The sequence below is a fragment of the Orycteropus afer genome, unplaced genomic scaffold (genome assembly GCF_000298275.1).
Source record: "Orycteropus afer afer isolate SDZICR_OR568_19922 unplaced genomic scaffold, OryAfe1.0 scaffold00035, whole genome shotgun sequence".
Lineage (NCBI taxonomy): Eukaryota > Metazoa > Chordata > Mammalia > Tubulidentata > Orycteropodidae > Orycteropus > Orycteropus afer.
In genome coordinates, this window is record NW_006921622.1 from 1,638,617 (window position 1) to 1,660,293 (window position 21,677).

The 21,677-nt window shown below is 39.1% G+C and overlaps 1 protein-coding gene across 1 annotated transcript in view; it reads right to left on the bottom strand.

The window, feature by feature from the left end:
* Window positions 1-4,573: 4,573 nt before the first annotated feature.
* The window catches only part of CUBN (cubilin), a 413,126-nt gene continuing 396,022 nt past the window's right edge, over window positions 4,574-21,677 (bottom strand). The window contains exons 61-67 of the mRNA XM_007936404.2: window positions 18,721-18,883; window positions 18,172-18,377; window positions 16,694-16,838; window positions 15,255-15,436; window positions 10,116-10,281; window positions 7,554-7,789; window positions 4,574-4,681 (exon numbers count right to left, since the gene is read on the bottom strand). Of these exons, the coding sequence (XP_007934595.1) occupies window positions 4,574-4,681; window positions 7,554-7,789; window positions 10,116-10,281; window positions 15,255-15,436; window positions 16,694-16,838; window positions 18,172-18,377; window positions 18,721-18,883 (1,206 nt within the window). The remainder of the gene's footprint in view (window positions 4,682-7,553; window positions 7,790-10,115; window positions 10,282-15,254; window positions 15,437-16,693; window positions 16,839-18,171; window positions 18,378-18,720; window positions 18,884-21,677) is intronic.

Consider the following 21,677-nt stretch of genomic DNA (forward strand, 5'->3'; position numbering starts at 1 on the left):
GTATATGTGAACTGCTGTATGGAAAGTGAATTTGTTCTGTATACCTTCACCCAAATCACAATAAAATAAATAAATAAATAAATAATAAAAATAAAAAATGTAAAGAACTGTGAAAAAAAAATAATGCCTGGAAAGACAGAATATAGTTTGTCAGGTAAATTTAGAGTAACTAAGAAACATGGCCATTTTTGTACACTAAAACCCAGATATTATATAAAGTAAAACCAAACCCAAACCCACTGCCATCTAGTCAATTCTGACTCATAGCAACCTCCACAGGGTTTCCAAGGCTATAAATCTTTGGGGGAGTGGATTATCTCACTTTCCTCCCACAGAACAGCTGGTGGGTTTGAACTGCCAACCTTCTGGTTGGCAGCCAAATGCCTTGCCCACTGCGCCACCAGAGCTCCTTAAAATATTACATAAAACAAGATAAAGTTACAGTGTCTTTAGGAAATATAGTAAGAAAACACAAACAGACTAAAGCAAATCTAAGTCACTGATATTTGATATTAGGTAATTGTTCTTTGCTTTAAAAGTAAGTATAGATATTGGGGTTATGTTTTAAAAAATGAAAACTCTCAAATTTAAAATGTGTATTAAAGTATCTATAGATGAAATAATGTGAGTCAGGGTTTTGTTTCAAAGTTGTGAGAGGAGACTGGGAGAATGTGGTGTGTAGGGAGTCAAGATACAAGACTGGACCATATGATAATATTTGTCAAAAGTGGATGATAGATCCATGGGAGTGCATCATTCTACCTCCCTTGATTTTTTTTGTTTGAACTTTCCCCCAATGAATAAAAAATTTCAAAAATCAGAAATATATCCAAATAATGGTCTTAAAGATCTTAATTAAACAACTAAATAAAAATGTAGAAAAGTGGTTAGAATGCGTATAAAAACAAAATGCACTGTGGTTTAGCGTCCTAGGGGGGAAAAAAAAGAATTTTTAAATGAGCTCTGGTGGTGTAGTGCCTAGGGCATTTGACTGCTGGCTGGAGGGCTGCCGGTTCAAACCCACCAGCCATTCCTTGGAGGGAGAACTGGGCAATCTACTTCCGTACCTCGGAATCTCAAGGGGCGGTCACTCTGAGTCAGATCTGACTTCAATAGCAGTGAGTGAGTTTACTGCATTAATATCAGTGAAAAAAGAAAAAGTTGTATATTTTAACAAAATATAAATGAATAACTTCAGTCAGGGACAAGCAGAAGGAGGAAAATCGAAGTCATTGTTTAGGAAGCATTGAGTTTCAGTTTATGTTAAAGGAAAATTTGGTAACAAATATTGGTGATGTTTGCACAATGTAATTAATGTAACGGTGTCACTAATTGTACACAGGAATAAATTAAGTTGGCAAATGTTACGATATATTTTATAACAATAAAAAAGAAAAAGAAAAGCCTAAAAAAAAAAATCACAGAAAATGATGCTTATCTGTTATACTAGTAAAATAGAAACAACATTAGTAGGGAGGGAGATGGTTAAATAAAATATAACTGATACATCATTTAAAAGTACAATTATGAATACTAGAAACATACAAAGTGCTTATAATAAATGCAAAATGTAGAATATAAAATTCTGTGAGTAATATGTAAGCTTTACCAGAGAGAAACTAAGAAAATAATGCTATTATGATAGAAAGATTAAGACTTTTCTTTTTCTCTGAAAAATATTAATATGGGGAACATACTGCTTTTGCAACAAAACAAAACAAAATGTCAAAAGTATATAGCATTAGGTGCCAGTGGTAAGCATACCTCTGTAGCTTAATGATTTACTATCAGGGCAAACGGATCTCTGAGGACCTCAGGAGCTCTGTGTGCTGTTGCTTAGTGCTGAGGTCTTCCCATCACAGCCATGGTTTGTCCTCTTGGTGCTTGTCTATAGCAGTAAAGAGGGGATCCATTCAGTGTGTAACTATTATGGAGGACACTCAAGAACTGTGTCCTCAGGAACTCAAAATTTATTGGAGGGAGACTTTATGTACACAACATGATTATTTTTTAATGTCAGGCAAATTATTTTATTATAAAACTGCTATGATAATGTCAAAAAGGAATAAATTAAATCTTACTGATGGGATTTAGAGAGCTACATGCAGATGGTAGTTTTCAGTAGAACCGTAATCAATGGGTAAGATTTTGAAGGTAAGGGTAAAAACAGTCTTAGTATAAAAAGTGTGTGAGGAAAAGCCCAGAGCAAGGAAAGAAAAAGGGGATATCCCAGGACTGTGGAGTAGTTTTGTGCAGCTCTTCTCTAAGATATATGGGGAAGTATATTTAAAGAAAAGGCTAGAAAGGTCTATCAAGGGACATGTATGGAAGACCTTTCATGTCAGAGGGAAGAGTTTGAATAATTTTTTGTTTTCTGTATATAGTAGAGAGCTGCTGAAGGTTTTTGAACAGAAAATTTACCAAATAAGAGTCATGCTTTATAAAGCTAAATCTGACTGTAGTCTAAATGACAAAGGAAAAGTAGAGAAAGTAGTAAATTATCTGAAGACAGAGTGGGGATGAAACATAGGAAATACTGGAAGAAGTAAGATTTGAAAACCAAACAGGATACTGTGGCGTGGGGGGGGGGGGGGGGGGGGGCGGGAATCAATGCTAAGAGGACTAGAAGAATGGTGGCTCTAATTACAAACTATTGGGAAAAAGCTGATTTTCTTGGGAAAAGAAAGGACAAGAAGATGAGATAATGAGTTTGGTTTTAGGCATGTTGAAGAAGTGCTAGAATATTTGTGCGGAGTTCTGGTGGTGTAGTAGGTAAAGCACTCAGCTGCTAAACAGGTCTATGGTTCGAATCCAACAGCTGCTCTGCGGGAGATGAGACAGTCTGCTTCTGTAAAGATTTATAGCCTTGGAAACCCTATGGGGTTGCTGTGAGTTGCAATCAACTCGATGGCACTGGATAGAACATTTGTGTGGGCCTAAATCGTAGGCAAAAAGGGAGCCGCAGTAGTATAATGGTTAAGCACTTGGCTACTAACCAAAAGACCAGTGGTTTGAACCCACAAGTGGCTCCCGGAGAGAAAAAGACCTGGTGATCTGCTCCTGTAAAGAAAGAGTACAACCTAGGAAACCCTATGGGGCAGTTCTAATCTATCATAAAGGGTCTCTATGAGTCAGAGTAGACTCAATGGCACCTAACAATATATACTATGCAGTTAGAATGGAGGCCTAAATATGGACACATGAATATTGCCTGCGTTCAGGTAAAAACTGAAACCACAGCAATGGAAGAACTAACCAAAAAAGACTACACCATCTAAAGGAAAAAAGGATGAAGAAAGGCTCTTAGGGAATTGCTACATGCTATGGGCAGAGAACTAATATAAGAGTGAGGAATGCCCAGAGAGATTAAAAAACAAGGATAGTACAGGGTCCTGGGATTAAGTGAAAGAAAAGCTAAATTTGCCAGGGAAAATGAATGTTCAATGTAAATGGGAGGAAAACCAAGAGAATTTAGAGGTTACATCAAACATTTCTATAGTTAAGGCAAAATCAGTTGAAAAGCTCAGATTGATTTAGGAGAAAGAACAAAGTTGAACATAGGATAGATATGGATCTGGCCTTGGAGTAGTGTGTATGGGAAAAGCAGTGTGTACTTGTGTGGGACAGAAGACAGTCATACTAGTAACTATAGAAGTGGAAGCTAACATTTGTGCATCACTAATACATATAGGCTCTCTGGTGGCATAGTGCCTAAGACATTTGACTGCTAACCAGAAGCCTGGTGGTTCAAACCCACCAGTCACTCCTCAGAAGGAAGATTGGGCAATCTACTTCCATAGTGATACTGCCCTAGAAACCTAAGGAGGGGTCGCTGTGAGTTGGATCCGACTTGATGGCAGTGAGTTTGGGTTTTTTGGAATATGTACAAGCATTGTTCTGAGTGCTTTACATTCATAAACTCATTTAGTTTTCATAGCATCCCTATAAGATACGTAATATTATCCAATTTTACAAATGAGGAAACTGAGGCAGCAAGCAGTTAAGTAAGCTACTTAACTAGTAGTAATGAACTTCTAACCCAGGCAGTGTGGCTCCAGAGTTCATACTCTGAACGATTCATAGATGTAATTATATACATCACCAAAATATAAAAATTCAACTTGAAAATTTATACACAACCCAGAGTGAAAGACTGAATTTTAATGAGTTAAAATATAATGCAGCAAAATCATATAAAATTCAACAATGTTTATTATTTCTACTTTGATATTCAGTCAAATCATACTTCTATTTTACCATTAACTTTTTAAGATTTGTAATACATCATTATGCCATAATGTTTTTTAACCTTTTCGGGGTATTTTTCTTCAGCTCAGAATATTAGCAGGATGATATGCACAGCTAAGACAAATAAGCTACATTTTTTACATTTAAAAAAAAAAAGCATAAACATTGATTCCACGCATGCTTTGGTGAAAAATATAAAAGTTCAAATTACTCTCAGTGGCACAGGCAGGTCGACATGCATAAAGATGGCAGAATTCCATCCAGCATGATGGCTGATGGCCTCTGGAGCAGGGCCATAAAAGGGCTGAGAAAATGTTGTTACTAGTTAGCTGTGCCAAGTTAACTGGAATGCTGACGGCTGCACCACATACCCAGCGTGAAATTTTATGAAGACTCGATGTGAGGAAGCCACAAACGGAGCTATATCGGTGTCCTAAAATGCAAGAAAAAAAAGAAACAAATGATACTTTTCCCCAAGTTTGAACATATTTTAGAAATGTTAGTCTAGTAAAAAAAAAAAAAAAAGTACTACATAAAGAAGCTTTATATAATTTACAGTAAACCTGCATATCCTTCTTAAATAAATAAATAAATAAAACCTTGCTAAGAATAATTAATGTAGATACTTTATCAAATATATTGCTGGGAGAAATAGGGAATGATTGCTAATGGGTGTGGGGTTTCTTTTTGGAGTACTGAAAATGGTCTAAAACCAATTGTGGTGATGATGGCTATAGAACTCTGCAAATACACTAAAAGCTATGGAATTCTATACCTTAAATAGGTAAATTGTTGGTGTGTAAATTACATTGCAATTAAATTGTTGATAAACAAAAACTTGAATTTCCTATTCAAGTTCTTAAGAACATTTAATTTTTTTTTCTGATGGAAACCACTTATATTTGCAACTGAAATGATCCTATGAGTAAAGAATATTACTTTTCACCCTCAACATCTATAATTTCCTCCTGGGATTTATTTTCACATCCTTTCTGTGGATCTGTGTGTGTGTAGGGTGGGAGAAGGATAGACTTGGTCTTTATTTTCTCTCATTTCCTAATCATTCATTTGACAAATATTTATTGAGAGACTACTATGTTGCAGGTATTGTTTTTAGCACTAAAGATATAAAACAATGAACAAAACAGACAAAAATCCTGTAGCTCTCATAAAGCTGTTGTTGTTGTTGTTGTTATATGCTGTCCAGTTGGACCTGACTCATAGTGACCCCTCCTTGGGTTTCTGAGGCAGTATCACTACGGAGGGAGCTCTGGTAGCATAGTGGTTAAAGCACTTGACTGCTAACCAGAAGGCTGGCGGTTCAAACCCACCAGCCACTCCTCGGAAGGCAGGTTGGGGCAATCCTACTTCCGTAGTGATACTGCCTCGGAAACCCAAGGAGGGGTCACTATGAGTCGGGGCCGACTCGATGGCACATAACAACAACAACAAAAAAAAATCACTACGGAAGTAGATTGCCCCATCTTCCTTCCAAGTAGTGGCTGCTGCAGGAGAGTTTATTGGAATGTTGTCTCTAGTAGTGGAAAGCTGAAGAAACCTACAATTCCAACTAAACCAAACCAAACCAAATGTACTGGAGTCGAGTTGGAACGACTCATAGTGACCCCGCCTTCGGTTTCTGAGGCAGTATCACTACAGAAGTAGATTGCCCAACCTTCCTTCCAGGGAGTGGCTGGTGGGTTTGAACCTCCAGCCTTCTGGTTAGCAGTCAAATGCCTTAGGCACTATGCTACCAGAGCTCCCAAAATTCCAACTAGAGAGGCTTAAATAAATTATGCTGCACTCATGCAACAGAATATCATTTAACAATTAAACATGATCTACCCAGAGTATTATCATCGTGAGATGTTAATGATATACAGGCAGTTTCGGATTACGAACTAATTCTGTTCCTAAGTCTATCTTTTAGTCAAATTTGTATGTGAGTCAGAACAGTTAGGTACGGTTCATATCTAATATTAGCCAGTCAAATGTTTTTCTTAGTATATAGTATATAGTGTACCCTTTCTATGCATAAAACATAAAGAAATACTTCCAGATACCCTAAAACATCTTTAAAATGATAATACAATAATAATAATGTTTTGGTGCAGTTGTAAAGTAGTACCCATTTGTTATTATGAACCATTGTATGTAGCTCAGATTTTTAATATAATTGGCTTTATGGGGTTTGGTTACTACCTACGAGTTGTATGTAAGTCAGACGTGAGTAACCTGGGGACTGCCTGTTTTTAAATGAAATATATATAGAATATAAAATGTGTGTACATATCCAAATATGTGAAGAAAGGTGTTGGGAGAATATTTCTCAGGGTGTTGTTGTTGATGTTGTTATTGTTTTATCAATTTTCTTAGTTTTCTGAAAATAACATTCTACTTTATAAAGAGCAAATAATTAAAAAAAAAGACACCATAGGTTTCAGCAGATGTAATTCTCTATCCAGTTTGATCAGAAAGCCTAAGTAAGGAGCAGAACCATTAGAAATAGATGTCCTCTCAGCAGCAATCACATCTCCCTGACTTGAAAGCTCTTTACAGTCTCATTTTCACATAAAATGAGAACGGTAAGGGCAGATGTCTACAGTATTGAGCCTATGTCAGAATCCTAGCTTCTGATGTTGAGGGAAGATACATAAGAATTTTACAAAAACAATCAACCTATTGATTAATCTAATTTCCCTGCGTATATCTTTAAAGAATTCTGTAATTTTTAGTAAGAAGCAGATGAAGTGGAACCAGGAGTCTAAATTTTTTATAGTTCTATTCATGAAGAAATAAACATGAATATTCATCCCTGGGTGGTGGAATAGAATCATCTGTGGAGCTTAAAAACGGCTCCTCCTCCAGAAGTTCGGATTCTGTAGGTTTGAGCGAGGAATGAAGTCTAGAATGTTAACTAACTCCACGTTTGGGAGCTCTGGTAGTGCCTAAGGCATTTGACTGGTAACTAGAAGGCTGGCGGTTCAAATCCACCAGCCACTCCTGGGAAGGAAGGTTGGGCAATCTACTTCTGTCGTGATACCGCTTCAGAAGCCCAAAGAGGGGTCACTATGAGGCGGATCCGACTCCACCGCAGTGTTTGGTTTGGAATACAGCTTTACTGCAGTGACCACTAGATGGCACTAGAGCTCTCAAAGTAAAAAAGAAAGTCTGAAGAAGACTTGAATTTGTTAAAAGCTTTTCCTTTGCACTTTGCATGTGTGTACTTTTAAACATCTATACTGAGTTACTTTCATTATTTTAAAATAGTAACACGAGAATCTGAAAATGATCGTTTTGCTCACTGCTCCACAATATGGTCCAGCGGATGGAGAATCAGCGTCCGGCCCATCGTAGAGTATGATATAGTTCTGGACACAATCTCCTGGATCATTGATGCTGATGAAGTAAAAGCTGACTGTGACAGGTCTCCCAGCAGGGGCAGTGATAATCCACTCGCAGTGAGTGTTGTTTGGATAAGTGGCTGGATAACCAGGGCTGGTGAACGAACCACTGTCTCCGTAAAGAGTTCCACCACAGCCTGAAAGAAAAATGTCAGGAAGTGTGATTCAATGAAGTATAAACCATTCAGTCTGCTTTAGTGCATGTGCAAGGCAAGAGGGCTATTTTCATTTTCTTAAGGCGCTGAGACTCTCCCCAAGAATAGTGGAGGCAGAAACCCTTTCCTTTTCTTGTTCCTTCATCTTTGGGCTACATCCCTCGCCCCCAACCTCCATATTCTTTTCCTTGCATGTTATGGTTTAGGGACAACTTCCTCCAGGACTGATTCTTTGAAAATACTGGATTGAGAACAAAATGGGAAAACAACAAACTAACTATTCTTATTGTTAATTGCCATCAAGTGATCTCCAACTCATGGGGACTACATGTCTGTAGGATAAGACTGAACTCTACAGGGTTTCCAAGGGTGCGACCTTTCAGAAGCAGATCGCCAATCCTTTCTGCTGAGACACTTCTGGGTGTGTCTGAATTGCCAACTTTTTGGCACTTAAACTATTTGCACCACCCAGTAGGGGGTGAGTCTTTGAAGCTGTCTTTCTGCTTTTGATGGTGTCGAGCTCTCCATGTGCAATGAGTCGATGATAATGATGTAGGTGAGGTAAAATTAAAAACAAAATTTCAGGACTGAACTGAAAGACAGCATGCCGTTGTAAGTTTAGCTAGCAGTTACTTTATTATAAAAGTGATTTTACCTGGTTTATAATTGACAGCTCCAAGATTGATAAAGTTAAAGCTCTTTAAGTATTGGTGCAATTTGTTAATTTGTAAACTAAAACCATCACTATTTAGACCATCTATCCATGGGGATCCAGCTATCCTAAGCACACAGAAGGAAACTCTATGGCATAATTAAAAAGCACCTGGGCTGGGCACCTGACACCTGGAGTTCTAATCCTGCCTCTACCACAATGTAGCTGTGCATTTTGGTAACTTGTTAATCTAGCTGTTTTAGTTCCCTGCTGTAAAATCAGGGCATTGGAAATGAACTTTAAGATTTCTTTCAGGGCCAGGATTTCATTATCTACAATTGTTTCTACACAACTGTTTCCTTATCCACTCAGTATATTTAAATGAGTCCCTTTTATCATTCTTATTTTGAAGACATCCTACGTCTGAGGTTTTTAGATATTTTGGGAAGTTTTATAGAGGTAAATCTATTGATACAACTTAAATTTCCTTCACCTACTTGAGAAACATTAGATCAAAAATGCAGGAAAGTACTTAGTGCTGTGAAAATCAGTCGGCCCCCAAGAGTGCTAAGAAATGACAGGGTCTGCAAAGGGGATAGCTGCTGTGTACACACAAGACTGTGTTCACAATTAGGCTTCTTGATAAACTTCTGTTTTTTTTTTTTAATTCTCAGAGAACTACCATGATGATCAAATCAAACGTCTGTCAAAACTTCTGATTCTTCTGTGTTCATGGGTGACACGGCCAGGCCATCTACCCTTAGGTGTTGTTTTGGACTAGTTCCCTGCAGTCATCTTCAAATCAAACAGTATCCTCATGAGCAGTTGAGCGGAGAGCGTTTCACCATAGACATTGGGTTCTTTTGGAAAATTATCTATGTGCAGCTAACTTTGAGAAGCAGGAACTCCAGGGTCTGACTAGAGGCTGTTTCAGGATGTGTGGCATGTCCTTGGTGACTGTTACTTTAACCTGGCCTGTGCTTTGAGGCTATCACTTGAGAAATTAATGGAATAAGGACCCATATAACCCGCTTTCAATGACCCCTCTTTGGAGCACCTTCCCAATATGTTTGGGTGATGCTGTCCAATTTGAATCATATCTGCTCATGATAAACATATTCTGTTACACTAATTGTTGGTGTTTCTTAAGCATTTGGGTTTTTGACAAGTCAAAAGTCTTAAGAAAAATAGCAATGTATAAAAGAATTTCCTAATCTTTATACCTATACATGTTTTATCTGTAAATACATATATTCCCATATATATAAAACTAGTGAATGAAAATAGAATTAAAAAGAGTATCTATACTTTGATTGATAAAAATCTTTATTTTTAACATAGGAAATAATCAAGTATAAAAATATCCAAAAAGATAATGTCACTTTAATTGCTTCTTTGTATTAGACACTCTGGAAGCTCCGGTAGCGTAGTGCCTAAGGCACTTAACTGCTAACCAGAAGGCTGGCGGTTCAAACCCACCAGCCACTCCTCAGAAGGAAGGTCAGGCAATCTACTTCCATAGCGATACTGCCTTGGAAACCCAAGGAGGGGTCCCTAGGAGTTGGATCCGATTCGACGGCAGTGACTTTGGTTTATTAGACACTTTATGATTTTCTCACCTGCATTCCATTCCGTTACAAAGTGGAAATGTCTTACCGGAGGCTGATGAGGTCCAGATGATTTCGTATCCATGACTGGAAATTGCACTATTACTCTTAAATCGCAGGTATAATTCATTGTTTTCAGAGAAGACAGGATTTGGCAGGAGAGTTCCACAATATTTCCCAAGTAACGGGTAACTTCTATCACTTCCATTCCTTACCTTTAAAAATCAGAGTCATTTATTATTACATGTTCTTCTGTTTATCACTGCTATGCATTAAAATGAGATACAATTTGAATGACATTTTTTTGGGGGGGGGAAAGCTTTGTCTCTATGTACTTGGAAATGAAAGCTTTCCTGTAAATTACCCTCAAAAGTCACTTGTACTCTCAAAGAACAGAAATGTTTAATTCATAGAGCAAAACCATTTGCATTTGGATTCAGAAATAAGTGTTAACTTACAGCAATTAAAACACCAGGGCACGTTTTCATACACTAGTTGGTGCTATTATCCTGTAACCTTTGTTCTTGGGGAGACATTTTGAAGAATGTAGTTAAAATGAATTTTAAAACGGTGATGCTGGGAGCAGTGTTGCTCATTTTGATTTCAGTCAATTCTATTATGCCTTATTCATTTCACTGTAGTTCTCCCCGACCCCCCATTGAAAACTGCTCTGCTGTAAAGGAGCTATGAAAAATAAAGACAGTGTACAAAGTATAATAAAGTTGAGAACAAAAGGAATTTCTGTATGGGAAAAGGACACAATTCAACAAAACTATAAAATTTCTGACTTGTTACAAATTTTAAAAACACATTCTGAAGTGGACAAGTTTTATCTTTTCAGTTCACTGTCTGGGGTAGGTGCATACAAAAACAGGAAATGAGTCAATGTGTGCATGTGGATAACTGCACTGTGAATTCAACCACATTCTGTATCCAGCCTGGCTCCTACTGCACACTCACAATCATCTCCATGTGAGAACTCTTGAGGCCGATTACAGAATTATTATACAGGCACTGTATAGTTGGAACCAGCTCCACATGTATAAATGCTGATTTTATTGATAAAAGTATTCAGTATCTTGAAAGTTTCCCCACTCTCTTTATAATTTCATGGTTTAAAACACGGGTAAGTTCTGGTTGTCTTAAATCATAGAGCTTCTTAAGAGGCAGTGGCCAGTCTTGCTGGGTTGTGTCGATCTGGAGAGATTCCTTTTAAGTCTGTATAAAAATCCAAACCAAACCCACTGCCATCGAGGCAATTTGACTTACAGCTTTCCTATAGGGCAGAGTAGAACTGCACAGGGTTTCCAAGGTTACAAATCTCTACGAAAGCAGGCTGCCTAATTTTTCTCCTGCAGAGCAACTGGTGGGTTCAAACCATGAACCTTTGGTTAGCAGCTGAATAGTTTCACCACTGCACCACTGGAGCTCAGCAGCCAAGAAAAAAATCAGTTGCACTGGCGTCGACACCGACTCATGGCAGCCCCACGTGGGTCAGAGTAGGGTCTTTTCCATGGCTGATTTTTCAGTGCAACCAATGGAAAATAATGCCTTTCTGGTGCTTTATTAGGGAGCTCTGGTGGCATAGTGCCTAAGGTACTTTATTGGATTATTCTCCAAGTGTTTGAAAAAAGTGCACAGAGTTGTCAGTAATCTCCAAACTCACTGCCATCGAGTTGATTCCAGCGCATAGACACCCCCAGTGGGTTTCCAAGGTGGTAAATTTTACAGAAGTAGGTTGCTTCCTTCCGTGGAGTGGCTGATCGCTTTGAACTGCTAACCTCCTGGTTAGTAGTCAAATGCCTTAGGCACTGCGCCACCAGAGCTCCTTCCCAGTAGGAGAGAACTGCCATAATTAAGAATGCTGGAGGGCCTGACTCCCCACCGTTATATTCTTAGATTGGGGTCTTTTCTCTGGGTCCTCTTAGAAGGCTGATGCTCTGAGAGGAGGAGGGGATATTTACACTGGAGTTACTCAGGATTTGTCAAGTTCACTTTTTCCTTCCCTTCAAGGGATAACTGAGAGCCGAAGCTGTCTCTGGGGCACCTGAAAGGGGAGGTGAAGGCTTTGAAGACAATGCAAATTCAAATGGGGTCTAGACCTTGGCCCTCAATTGTATTAATGCAGTCAGAATCCCCAGGAAGAAGTTTCCGTTCCCACCGTTGTTAATGTGAATGGAATCCTGGAACTTCCTAGATTGGTTGCCAATAAACTATGCCCACAATCTTCCCACTGAAAAACAGACTCAGCTACATTTTAAAGGCCTAAGTTGTAGTTTCCCTTCTTTGCTTATTAGACAGGAATTTTCATAACCATTTGATGGGAGAAGGGAAGTAAGCCATGAGGAGCAGCTCTCACCCTCCAAAGCTGGAAATCTAGGGTGTATTTCCCAGCATGCTGCAGGCCAATAACTCCACTCAATAACAGCTCAGGCTGGAGGTAAACAAAGAGTAATTGCACTATGACACTGATCTAACAGGATTGTTTTGCCTTTTCTCCATACCCCACTCCACCCCTAGTTTCTGATTTATATTTGATATAAATGTTTGGATCTCCATGGTGGGTGAGGAACACAGGTCAGAGTTTAAGACAGTGATTGGTACAAACAATACTATATTTCTTCATTTACTCCCTGCTATACACCCTCTTATGGTATATTGGATAAGGCATTTGGCTACTAACCAGAAGGTCAGCGGTTCAAACCCACCAGCTGCTCCAAGGAAGGAAGATGGGGCAATCTACTCCCAAAAAGATTTACAGCTTTGGAAACACAGTGGGGGTCACTATGAGTGGGATTTGACTTGATGGCAATGAGGCTGGAGTTTCTGGACACACATATACTATCATTTTCTTGTAAAAGCAAGTATTCCCCATGAAAACAGCAAGAGGTTCCTCCATGTATTTAATACGTTAGCTGCTGTTGAGTCAACCACTGATCCATGGTGGCCCTATGCACAACAGAACAAAACGCTGTCTGCTCTGGCACCATCCCCATGATTAGTTGTGGATCAGACCAGTGGAATTCATAGGGTTTTCATTGGCTGATCTTTTGAAAAGAGGAAAATAAAAGATTGTCAGGCCTTTCTTCCTAGTCCATTTTAGTCTGGAAGTTCTGCTGAAACCTGTTTAGCATCATAGCAACATGCAGGCCTCCACTGACAGACAGGTGGTGGCTATTCATGAGGGGCACTGGCCAGGACTGAATATCAGTCCCCTACATGGAAAGTATGAATTCTACCACTGAACCACTAACACCCTTTATGCTGTAGACTAAGGGTATACATTAACAAAGGACTTCAATTTAGTCTATCTATAGGAGAGAGCTTTCCAGGATAATAAACCTCCACATCTGCTGTAGCGGAGCAAACAAACTTTTGGGGAACCTCAGAAGACTCAATTGTAACATGAAACAAAGCCATTTAGATAGCCTCAAGAAAGGTTTAGATTTAAATTCAGTGCGAGAGAAAGTGCACATGCTTTATGTGTACTAATCTTATGTTGCTCACAGTTTATTAAGAATGAACACATTTACAACACAGTTTGCAAAGGACACAGACAAATGAGCTTTGGGGTTCCCATGGCAAAATACAGGCACTGAGCACCATACAGTGTGTCTGCATCAGTTGAGGCTCATTCATTGTATCTTCTTTCTATGAACACCACTACAATACTCCTCACTTAAACTCTGTGCGTGACGTGGAGCAGAAAGAACATAGAGGGACTTAACTGGGCAGTATTGGAGAATCACCAAGGAGTAAGCACTCAACGAGCATGGTTCTGGTCACTACAGGCTGCACAGAGCATGTCTCCTACTGTGTTATTTCAGAGTAAGGTGAGGAGGGGGCCAATGGAAGGGAGGCAAACTTCAAAGATGCTTCCATGTCTCAATTAGAGACTTCTAGTGGTGGTTGAGAGTTTCTGGTGGTGCAGACAGTTAACTGAAAGGATGTTAGTTTGGTTAGTTTGGGTATCCCCAGATAAATCTCAGAAGAAAGGCCTGGTGATTTACATCCAAAAAATGAGTCATGGAAAATCCTATGGAGCACAGTTCTGCTCTGATACTCTGGGGTTGCCATCAGTTGGATTCAATTCAATGGCAAAAGTGATGGTTGAGAAGGAAGGAAGAGAATATAATTCTGCCACTGCAGGAACACTTGTTGAAGAAAACACAGTTCCTTAGAGATTATTAACCAAACCAAAAAAACCAAACTCACTGACGTCAAGTTGATTCCAACTCATAGTGACTCCCGTTGGGTTTCCAAGACTGTAAATCTTTGTGGAAGTAGACTGCCTCCTCTTCTTCCTGCAGAGCAGCTGGTGGGTTTAAACCACTGACTTTCTGGTTAGTAGTCAAAAGCCTTAACCAGTGCACCACTGGAGTTCCTCAGGATTATTAAAGATGCCTTCAACTGACTGTAGCCTTCAGGGAAATAAGGCCAACCACGGCACATAACAACAACAACAACAGCATAATTTAAAGGATCCCAGGTGGCACAATGGTCAAGCATTCAGTTCTAAGTGAAAGGTCACCATTTCAAACCCAACAGCTGCTCTGCAGGAAAAGGATATGGCAGTCTGCTTTGTAAAGATTTCAGCCTTGGAAATCCCATGGGGCAATTCTAATCTGTTCTGTAGTATCGCTGGGAGTCAGAATCAACTTGATGGCAATGGGTAGAACAGGGAGTATAATTTAATTTCGTTTTTTGCCAGCATCACCACATCAAACACACTCTTAAAGTCAGTGCCATCATTCACCTCCAAAATTGGCACCTAGCACTTGGATCTTCATGTCTGAACACAGATGTTATCTCCTTAAAAAACTTTCTCTCATTCTCCAAAGGTGAGTTAAAAAACCAAACCAATTGGTGCTGAATTCATGGCAACTCCATACATGGGTGCTCCTAACCGTATTCAACTCTGTTAATACTTTTGACATTGTGTTGTAATTATCTGTTCCTTGTCTGTTTTTCCTACTGCACTATGAGCCTTCACATGCCCCTGAATACGATTTCTTCCCTTTTGCCTCTCCAATGCCTGGACCTAGAAGTGCCCAATAAATATGTATAGAATGAAAGAATAATGAGAAGCATTAAATAAGTAGATCCATCCATACATGACTAGTATAAAAGGTTGAAAAGTCTAGCACCTTTTAAATAATCATTTAGATGATATTTAAATGCATGTTACCTCCAAGAAATCATGTGTGCATTCACTTGACTCCTCGATACCAAATGAATGAAAAAATAGGGAAATAGCATGGTTCTGTGGTGCTGTGAGAATAATAGTGCAGTCTAGGTTATTGTTATAATTATCTGGCCATCCAGGACTCTTCAGATTGCCAAATGCCCTGTTATATTCTCTGTTGCAATCTTAAGAGAGAAAAAAATATTTATAATCAATGCATGCCCCCTCACATTTCATGCTCTTTTGACTCAACAGGAATGATTTCCAAAGATCATTAGAATTTGAACAAATTTTTTAAGTAAGATAATTCAGCTTCTTAATTTATCTTTGAGGCACTTGAGACCCCATGAAGTGCCATAAATTGTACATACAACAAATACAGGACAGTGCCTGGCTAACATAACCTACCCCACTGAGATATGAGAGAGGAGCACTGTCCTTGAAGGATGAATGTTCCAGCATTCTCTGCATTTTCCTGATCATATTAAAGTGGAGAAGGATGACATTTACAGCATGACATAAAGGCTCTGCCTCCAAGAGGGAGTGTGGCATGAGGATTTCCCATGAAGTTCTGTAGTGCATTATTTGTTTTGACAGAATCAGCAAATCATTGTTCTTTACCACTTTCAATAAAATTACCACAAGTATTTTTATTTGTCTGTGTTCATCAAAAACCAAAAAACCCAAACACACTGCTGTCGAGTTGGATCCGACTCAGAGTGACCCCTCCTTGGTTTTTCGGGAAGTAGATTGCCCAACCTTTTTTCCGAGGAGTGGCTGGTGGGTTTGAACCGCTAGCTTTATGGTTTGCAGTCAAATACCTTAGGCACTGCGCCACCAGAGTGTTCATCAAAGGCAGCTTTAATTTTAATCAAGCTCAAAAATGAACATTAAATGAAATGTTCTCTGGAAATAAACATCTCCATTACAGTAATCCACTAACCCTTTCAGGGATTATTTGTTTTATTTAACAAAATAATTTCCTAACGTAGCATCATTGTCAACTTTGTGAAAATACTAAAGAACTACTGAGTTTCACACTTTACTTGCCTGAATTATATGATATTATATCTTTTGTATGATTTTACATCTCAATAAAGCTGTACATATGTATGTTTACATATATTTATACACACACGTATAGTGATTCCTATAGTTAGTCAAATGAATTATTAGTAAAATAAATGCTGTCATGTTTTTAAATGAACATTGAAGAACAGGTTGACATTCTAAATATTTTTGTTAATAGTATATTCAGTTAGCCTTTTTGGAAACCAGCTTTTGTAATTTGCTGAATTGGATTTGGGTTCAAGGGAAGAGTATTATCTCATAAAGGTGTGTTTTTTTGTTAACAAAACCTAATTTCCTCACAGGAGTCAAATCTGATAATAATCACAAAGCTGGCAGTTTTTCTAAATAAAAGATTCAAATCCAAGGCTTACCTGCAATCTGATAGGTAAAACCCATTCTAGAGTCTCTGTTAACTTCAGATTTGAACACAATAATTGCAGTACGCATAGAAGAATAAAACGCAGGTACTGTTGAAGTGTTTCTGCCACAGAACCGGATTCCTGCATATCCATTACTCTGAAATGATATGCAAACCAAGTCACATTAGTCTTAGTTTCAACAGCCAATAGGTCATAGCAGAAATTTCCCTATGCCTTAAAATCTGTGAAAGCCAGAAACTATGTGAAACAGAAACCTGTCAGTGAAGGAAAGCACAAAGATTCCCCACTAAACAGAAGGTGATTGAAAAGTGGTGACTGTATCCTGTCAAAGGCAGAAAGCTTGTGAGACGCGGAAACAGAAGGCAGTCTTGTTGAGTTCAGCTCTCACAAGTTTCACTGTATAAAAGTGTGGCTTAAATATTCAGCATGGAAATAATAGTGTAGGAAGAAGTCAGTATAGAAGATTCTGCAAGAAAATGCAGACTGGCCTTGAAATCATAAATGTCCTATATTCCCTGAGGTGTGCAGGATGGAAGGACCAAGTCTTTGCTGAAACCATAAGACAGTTTTTCTCTCACCCCCGAGACTTAATGTGTGAATCATGGAACTCTGGACTTATAATGAGGAGTACTTTGAAACCTCAGAAAGTAATAGATTGGATTGTCTATTATCGCCAACACCTGGGGGTTTGAAGCCAACACTCTTGGGATGAACTAGGACTGATTAGTTGCTTCCCTAACTGCAGTGACACATCCAGTTAAACTGGTGCTTCCCAGGTATCAACCCTCAGTTCATGACTCTTCCCTTTATAGATTTGCCCTGGGAAATCTCATTACTTTTGTCATTTCAGCTACCTACCTGCATGATGATGATGTTCAAATCTTCAGGTCTTTTGCCAACATTGCACTTTATAAGCAACTGTCTTCTCAACATCTCATCACATGGACATATCATACTCATCATCTCAAAACAGCCCTTTCTCTTTTTCTGTCGTGCATTCCATATACCTACTCCCACTGGACTGCTGTCAAATGGCCTTCTAATTGATCTCCCTGTGTTCTTCACTGACCTTTAATTTCAACTATATACACACCCTACTAGCTATAGATGTATTTTTCAAAGCATGGTCCGTGGAGCACTGGTGTCAGAATACCAGAGATGCTCATCAAAAATACGTATTAATGGCTCATTCCCTTGGAATCAGCATCTGAGGGTGGGGCTCATGGATAGACACTTTTAACAAGACACCCTTATGATTCTTATGTAAAGCAATGTTTGAGAGCTGCTAACCTACAGGATCAAGTCCAAGGTCCTTGATGTATCTATATGGAGGGCCTTGGATAGACATAAAAAAACACATTAAGCTGGAGTAACTCAGAATTTAATTATGCCCTCATTATTTCAAGTGTTTTTCAAAGACTGGTAAAAAGGTCACTAGGTATGACTGTCATTCTTGCTATCATTATTACCTCTGGTGATTCCTGAAACTCCAAGTAATTCTGCGAGCAGTCTTCTGAGTGAAGCTGCAATGTCCACACAGTTATCTTGACCTGGTGATGTGGAGGTGCTTCAATGACCCAAGTACAGGTGTAAAATTGGACATCTATATTTGATGAATTTGGTGATGAGAAACTTTGTGGCGTCCAAGTTGCATTATAGATTCCCCCACAAAGCACTGAGGGAGGGGAAAAAAAAAAAAACAGCTTAGTAGACATTTGAATCATGTCTCATCACACAAACAATACTTAAACGTCTGTTTTCCCTACCCTCTCAGGCCAAAGGGGCTATATTTGTCTCATTCTATTAAGGAAAAGGACTTTATTTGAGGTATATATTCTTGACTAAGAATTGTACCGAATCTGTATCATGGATTAAACAGAGTGATTAACATGAAGTTTCATAACTGTCATTAAGTTCCGTAATTAATAGTGAGCTTAGTAGTTATTACTAGGCATGAGATTCTTTCTACTACATAAATATACATGTGTGAATATATTAGAAGGCCTCAGATTACTCACTGTCCACGGTGGTATATGTAGCATTAAATCCTTCCCTTTCTAAAGTTAAGTCGCTGACAAATTGTACCGTAAGGAAGTTACCAGAAGAGATAAAAGGAGCAGGTACAGAGGAACCACAAAATGTTCCAGCCAAGATGGCATTTTCACTATCTCCATCATACAGCTGAAAAGAAAAATAGCTCATTAGTTCTCCATTACTCACAAAGAAGGTTCGTATTTCACACTAAACTGTGAACTCAGACAAAGAAATGCTTAAGAATCATGCACTGATGTCCTTAGAGCTGTATTAATTTAGGACCAGAATTGATACTGAATTGATCTTATTATATTAAGATTTTCTAGTGAAAACTGGTATTATTCCAAACACTTTTTCCACATTGGAAAAATAATACATGATTTTAAAAATGTATCAGTGAAATCAGCAAGTCTATCCTTTCTACCTTAAAAATATTTTCAGAATGTTGCTACCTTTCTCTCCTCTCTCACTGCCACCTGATCCAAGCCACCATAGTCTCCTGTCTGGATTATCATTGCAGCCACCTTATGGAGCCCGTGCCTCTGCACCTGTCCCACCAGTCTGTTAGAGGTTCCCATACTTCTCTGAAAACCCTCCTAAGTGCTTGCGTCTATTCAGTATGAAAACCAAAGCCATTGCATGGGCATTCAAGGCCTGAGAGAATCTGCTCTCCACTCCCACCCCTGAGCTTTATGACCTCATGTCTTACTGTCTCTCCCTTGTTCACGCTGCTCCTTGAGCAAACCAGGTGCACTCCTGCTTCATGGCTGATGCATTTACTGTTCCCTTTGCCTAGAACACTGTTTCTCTATATATCCACATGGCTTGTTCTACTTCCTTCAAGTCTTTACTCAGATATCATTGATTCAGTTAGGCCTTTCTTGACCAATCTACTTAAAATACAAACCATCCCAAGATTTCTTATTCCACTTTCCTGTTTTATTTTTCTTAAGAGTACTCACTATCTTATATGTAATATAATGCATTTCTACATACATTTTACTTAGCTGTTTATTGTCTTCTCTGATGAGAACACAAGTTCCATGAATTGCTGTTTGTTCTGTTCAATCCTATATCCCTACTTTCTAGAAGAGTGTCTGGCACATTCAAGCCACTCAATCAACATTCAGTAAACAAATAAGTGCTTTAATTTCTCTCTGCCTCTACTCATCCCTCCCAAACTTGTCCTCCCCAAGTCTTCTTTATAACAATAAATGGCAGCCTAACACATCAGCCATCCTTGATTCTTCTCTCTCTCTTCCCAACTCTCAGATCTCCTTCACTCTACCATCAACATTTATCCCAGTGGCTCCATCCCTACTGCGACCACCATCACTCTTCATTTTTACTATTATAACATCTTCCTAATACATTTGTCTGCTTCCCCAAAGTAGCCACAGTTGTCTCCACACACCTGAGTACTCGCACACTTACATCAGATTATGCTTCATGCTCTGCCTAAAACTCAATAGATTCCCACTGCTCTGAAAATAACACCCACACTCTTTACATGGGCTGCAAGCCCCCATCTGCTCTAGCCTCTACCTCTTCTCACGCCACCTGTGTTCTGTTACTCTTCCATCCCAGGATACTGCCCTGTCCAGGGCAGTGACACTTGCTGTGTTGCTATTCAGAGCACTTCTTCCTCTCTCTGAGTAGCTGACTTCTTGGCATGGGATCCCAGCTTCGTCTCCAAGAGACCAATGCTATCTAGTGTTGCCCTTTGCCAACAGCATCTTGTTTCATTTTCTAATAATTGAAAAGTATCTTGAGTATATCCTTTTGCCCTCTTTTTGTTTGTTTCTTCCAACTAGAAGGTTTACACCACAGGTAGGAAACTGTGTGATTTATTCACTGCTGTGTTGCCAGCACTCAGCACAATTCCCAGAACTTAGTAGCTTTTGATGGACAATTGTTGAAATAGTGGATGTTTAGATTTTTCTTAAACACATTAACAAAAACAACGATTTTCCCACTGAGAGAAAAACAAATAACCTGCAAACATTGAGTTCGTAACAGGACCATGGTCTGTCAGACCCGCGTTGACCACTGACATAATCTTAACATGCTAGCAATATGTGAAATAAACCCAAACCTGTTGCTGTCAAGTCTATTCCAACTCATAGCAAACTTTTATTACTGTTTTTAATTACTTCTATTTCTTGTATGCATAGAGTCTCTTTGAATATATGAAATAGAAATAGACAGTAATTTCAAAAGAAAAAGAAAAATAATTTCTCCACTAGATGGCACTGTCTCCCCTATTTTAACAAGACTGCAGTGAGTTTTGTTTTTGTTTTTTTGGTACTAAAGGTGGTAGCATAGTGGCTAAGACACTTGCCTGCTAACCAGACGGCTGGCGGTTCAAACCCACCAGCCACTCCTCGGAAGGAAGGTTGGGCAATCCTACTTCCGTAGTGATACTGCCTCGGAAACCCAAGGAGGGGTCGCTATGAGTCGGGTCCGACTCGACGGCACATAACAACAACAACAACAAAGGTGGCATAGTGCCTAAGGCACTTGACTGCTAACCACAAGGCTGACAGTTCAAACCCACCAGCCACTCCTCAGAAGGAAGGCTGGGCAATCTACTTCCATAGTGATACTGTCTCGGCAACCCAAGGGAGGGGTCACTATGAGTCGGGCCGACTCGATGGCACATAACAATGACAACAAAGGTGGACTTAAGTGCTGTACTGGTTAAAACACTTGGCTATTAGCTGAAAGGTAGGTGTTTCTAATCCAACAGTCCTTCCGTAGGAGAAAAACATGCCAGCCTGCACCTGTAAAGATTTACAATACTCTGCCCCACAGGGTTGCGAGGAGTCTAAATTGACTCAACAGCAATCTAGTAGTAGCAATACATACATACATGCATGCATGCACACATACATAATACATACATATATACATATAACACATATGTATGTGTTATTTGGGA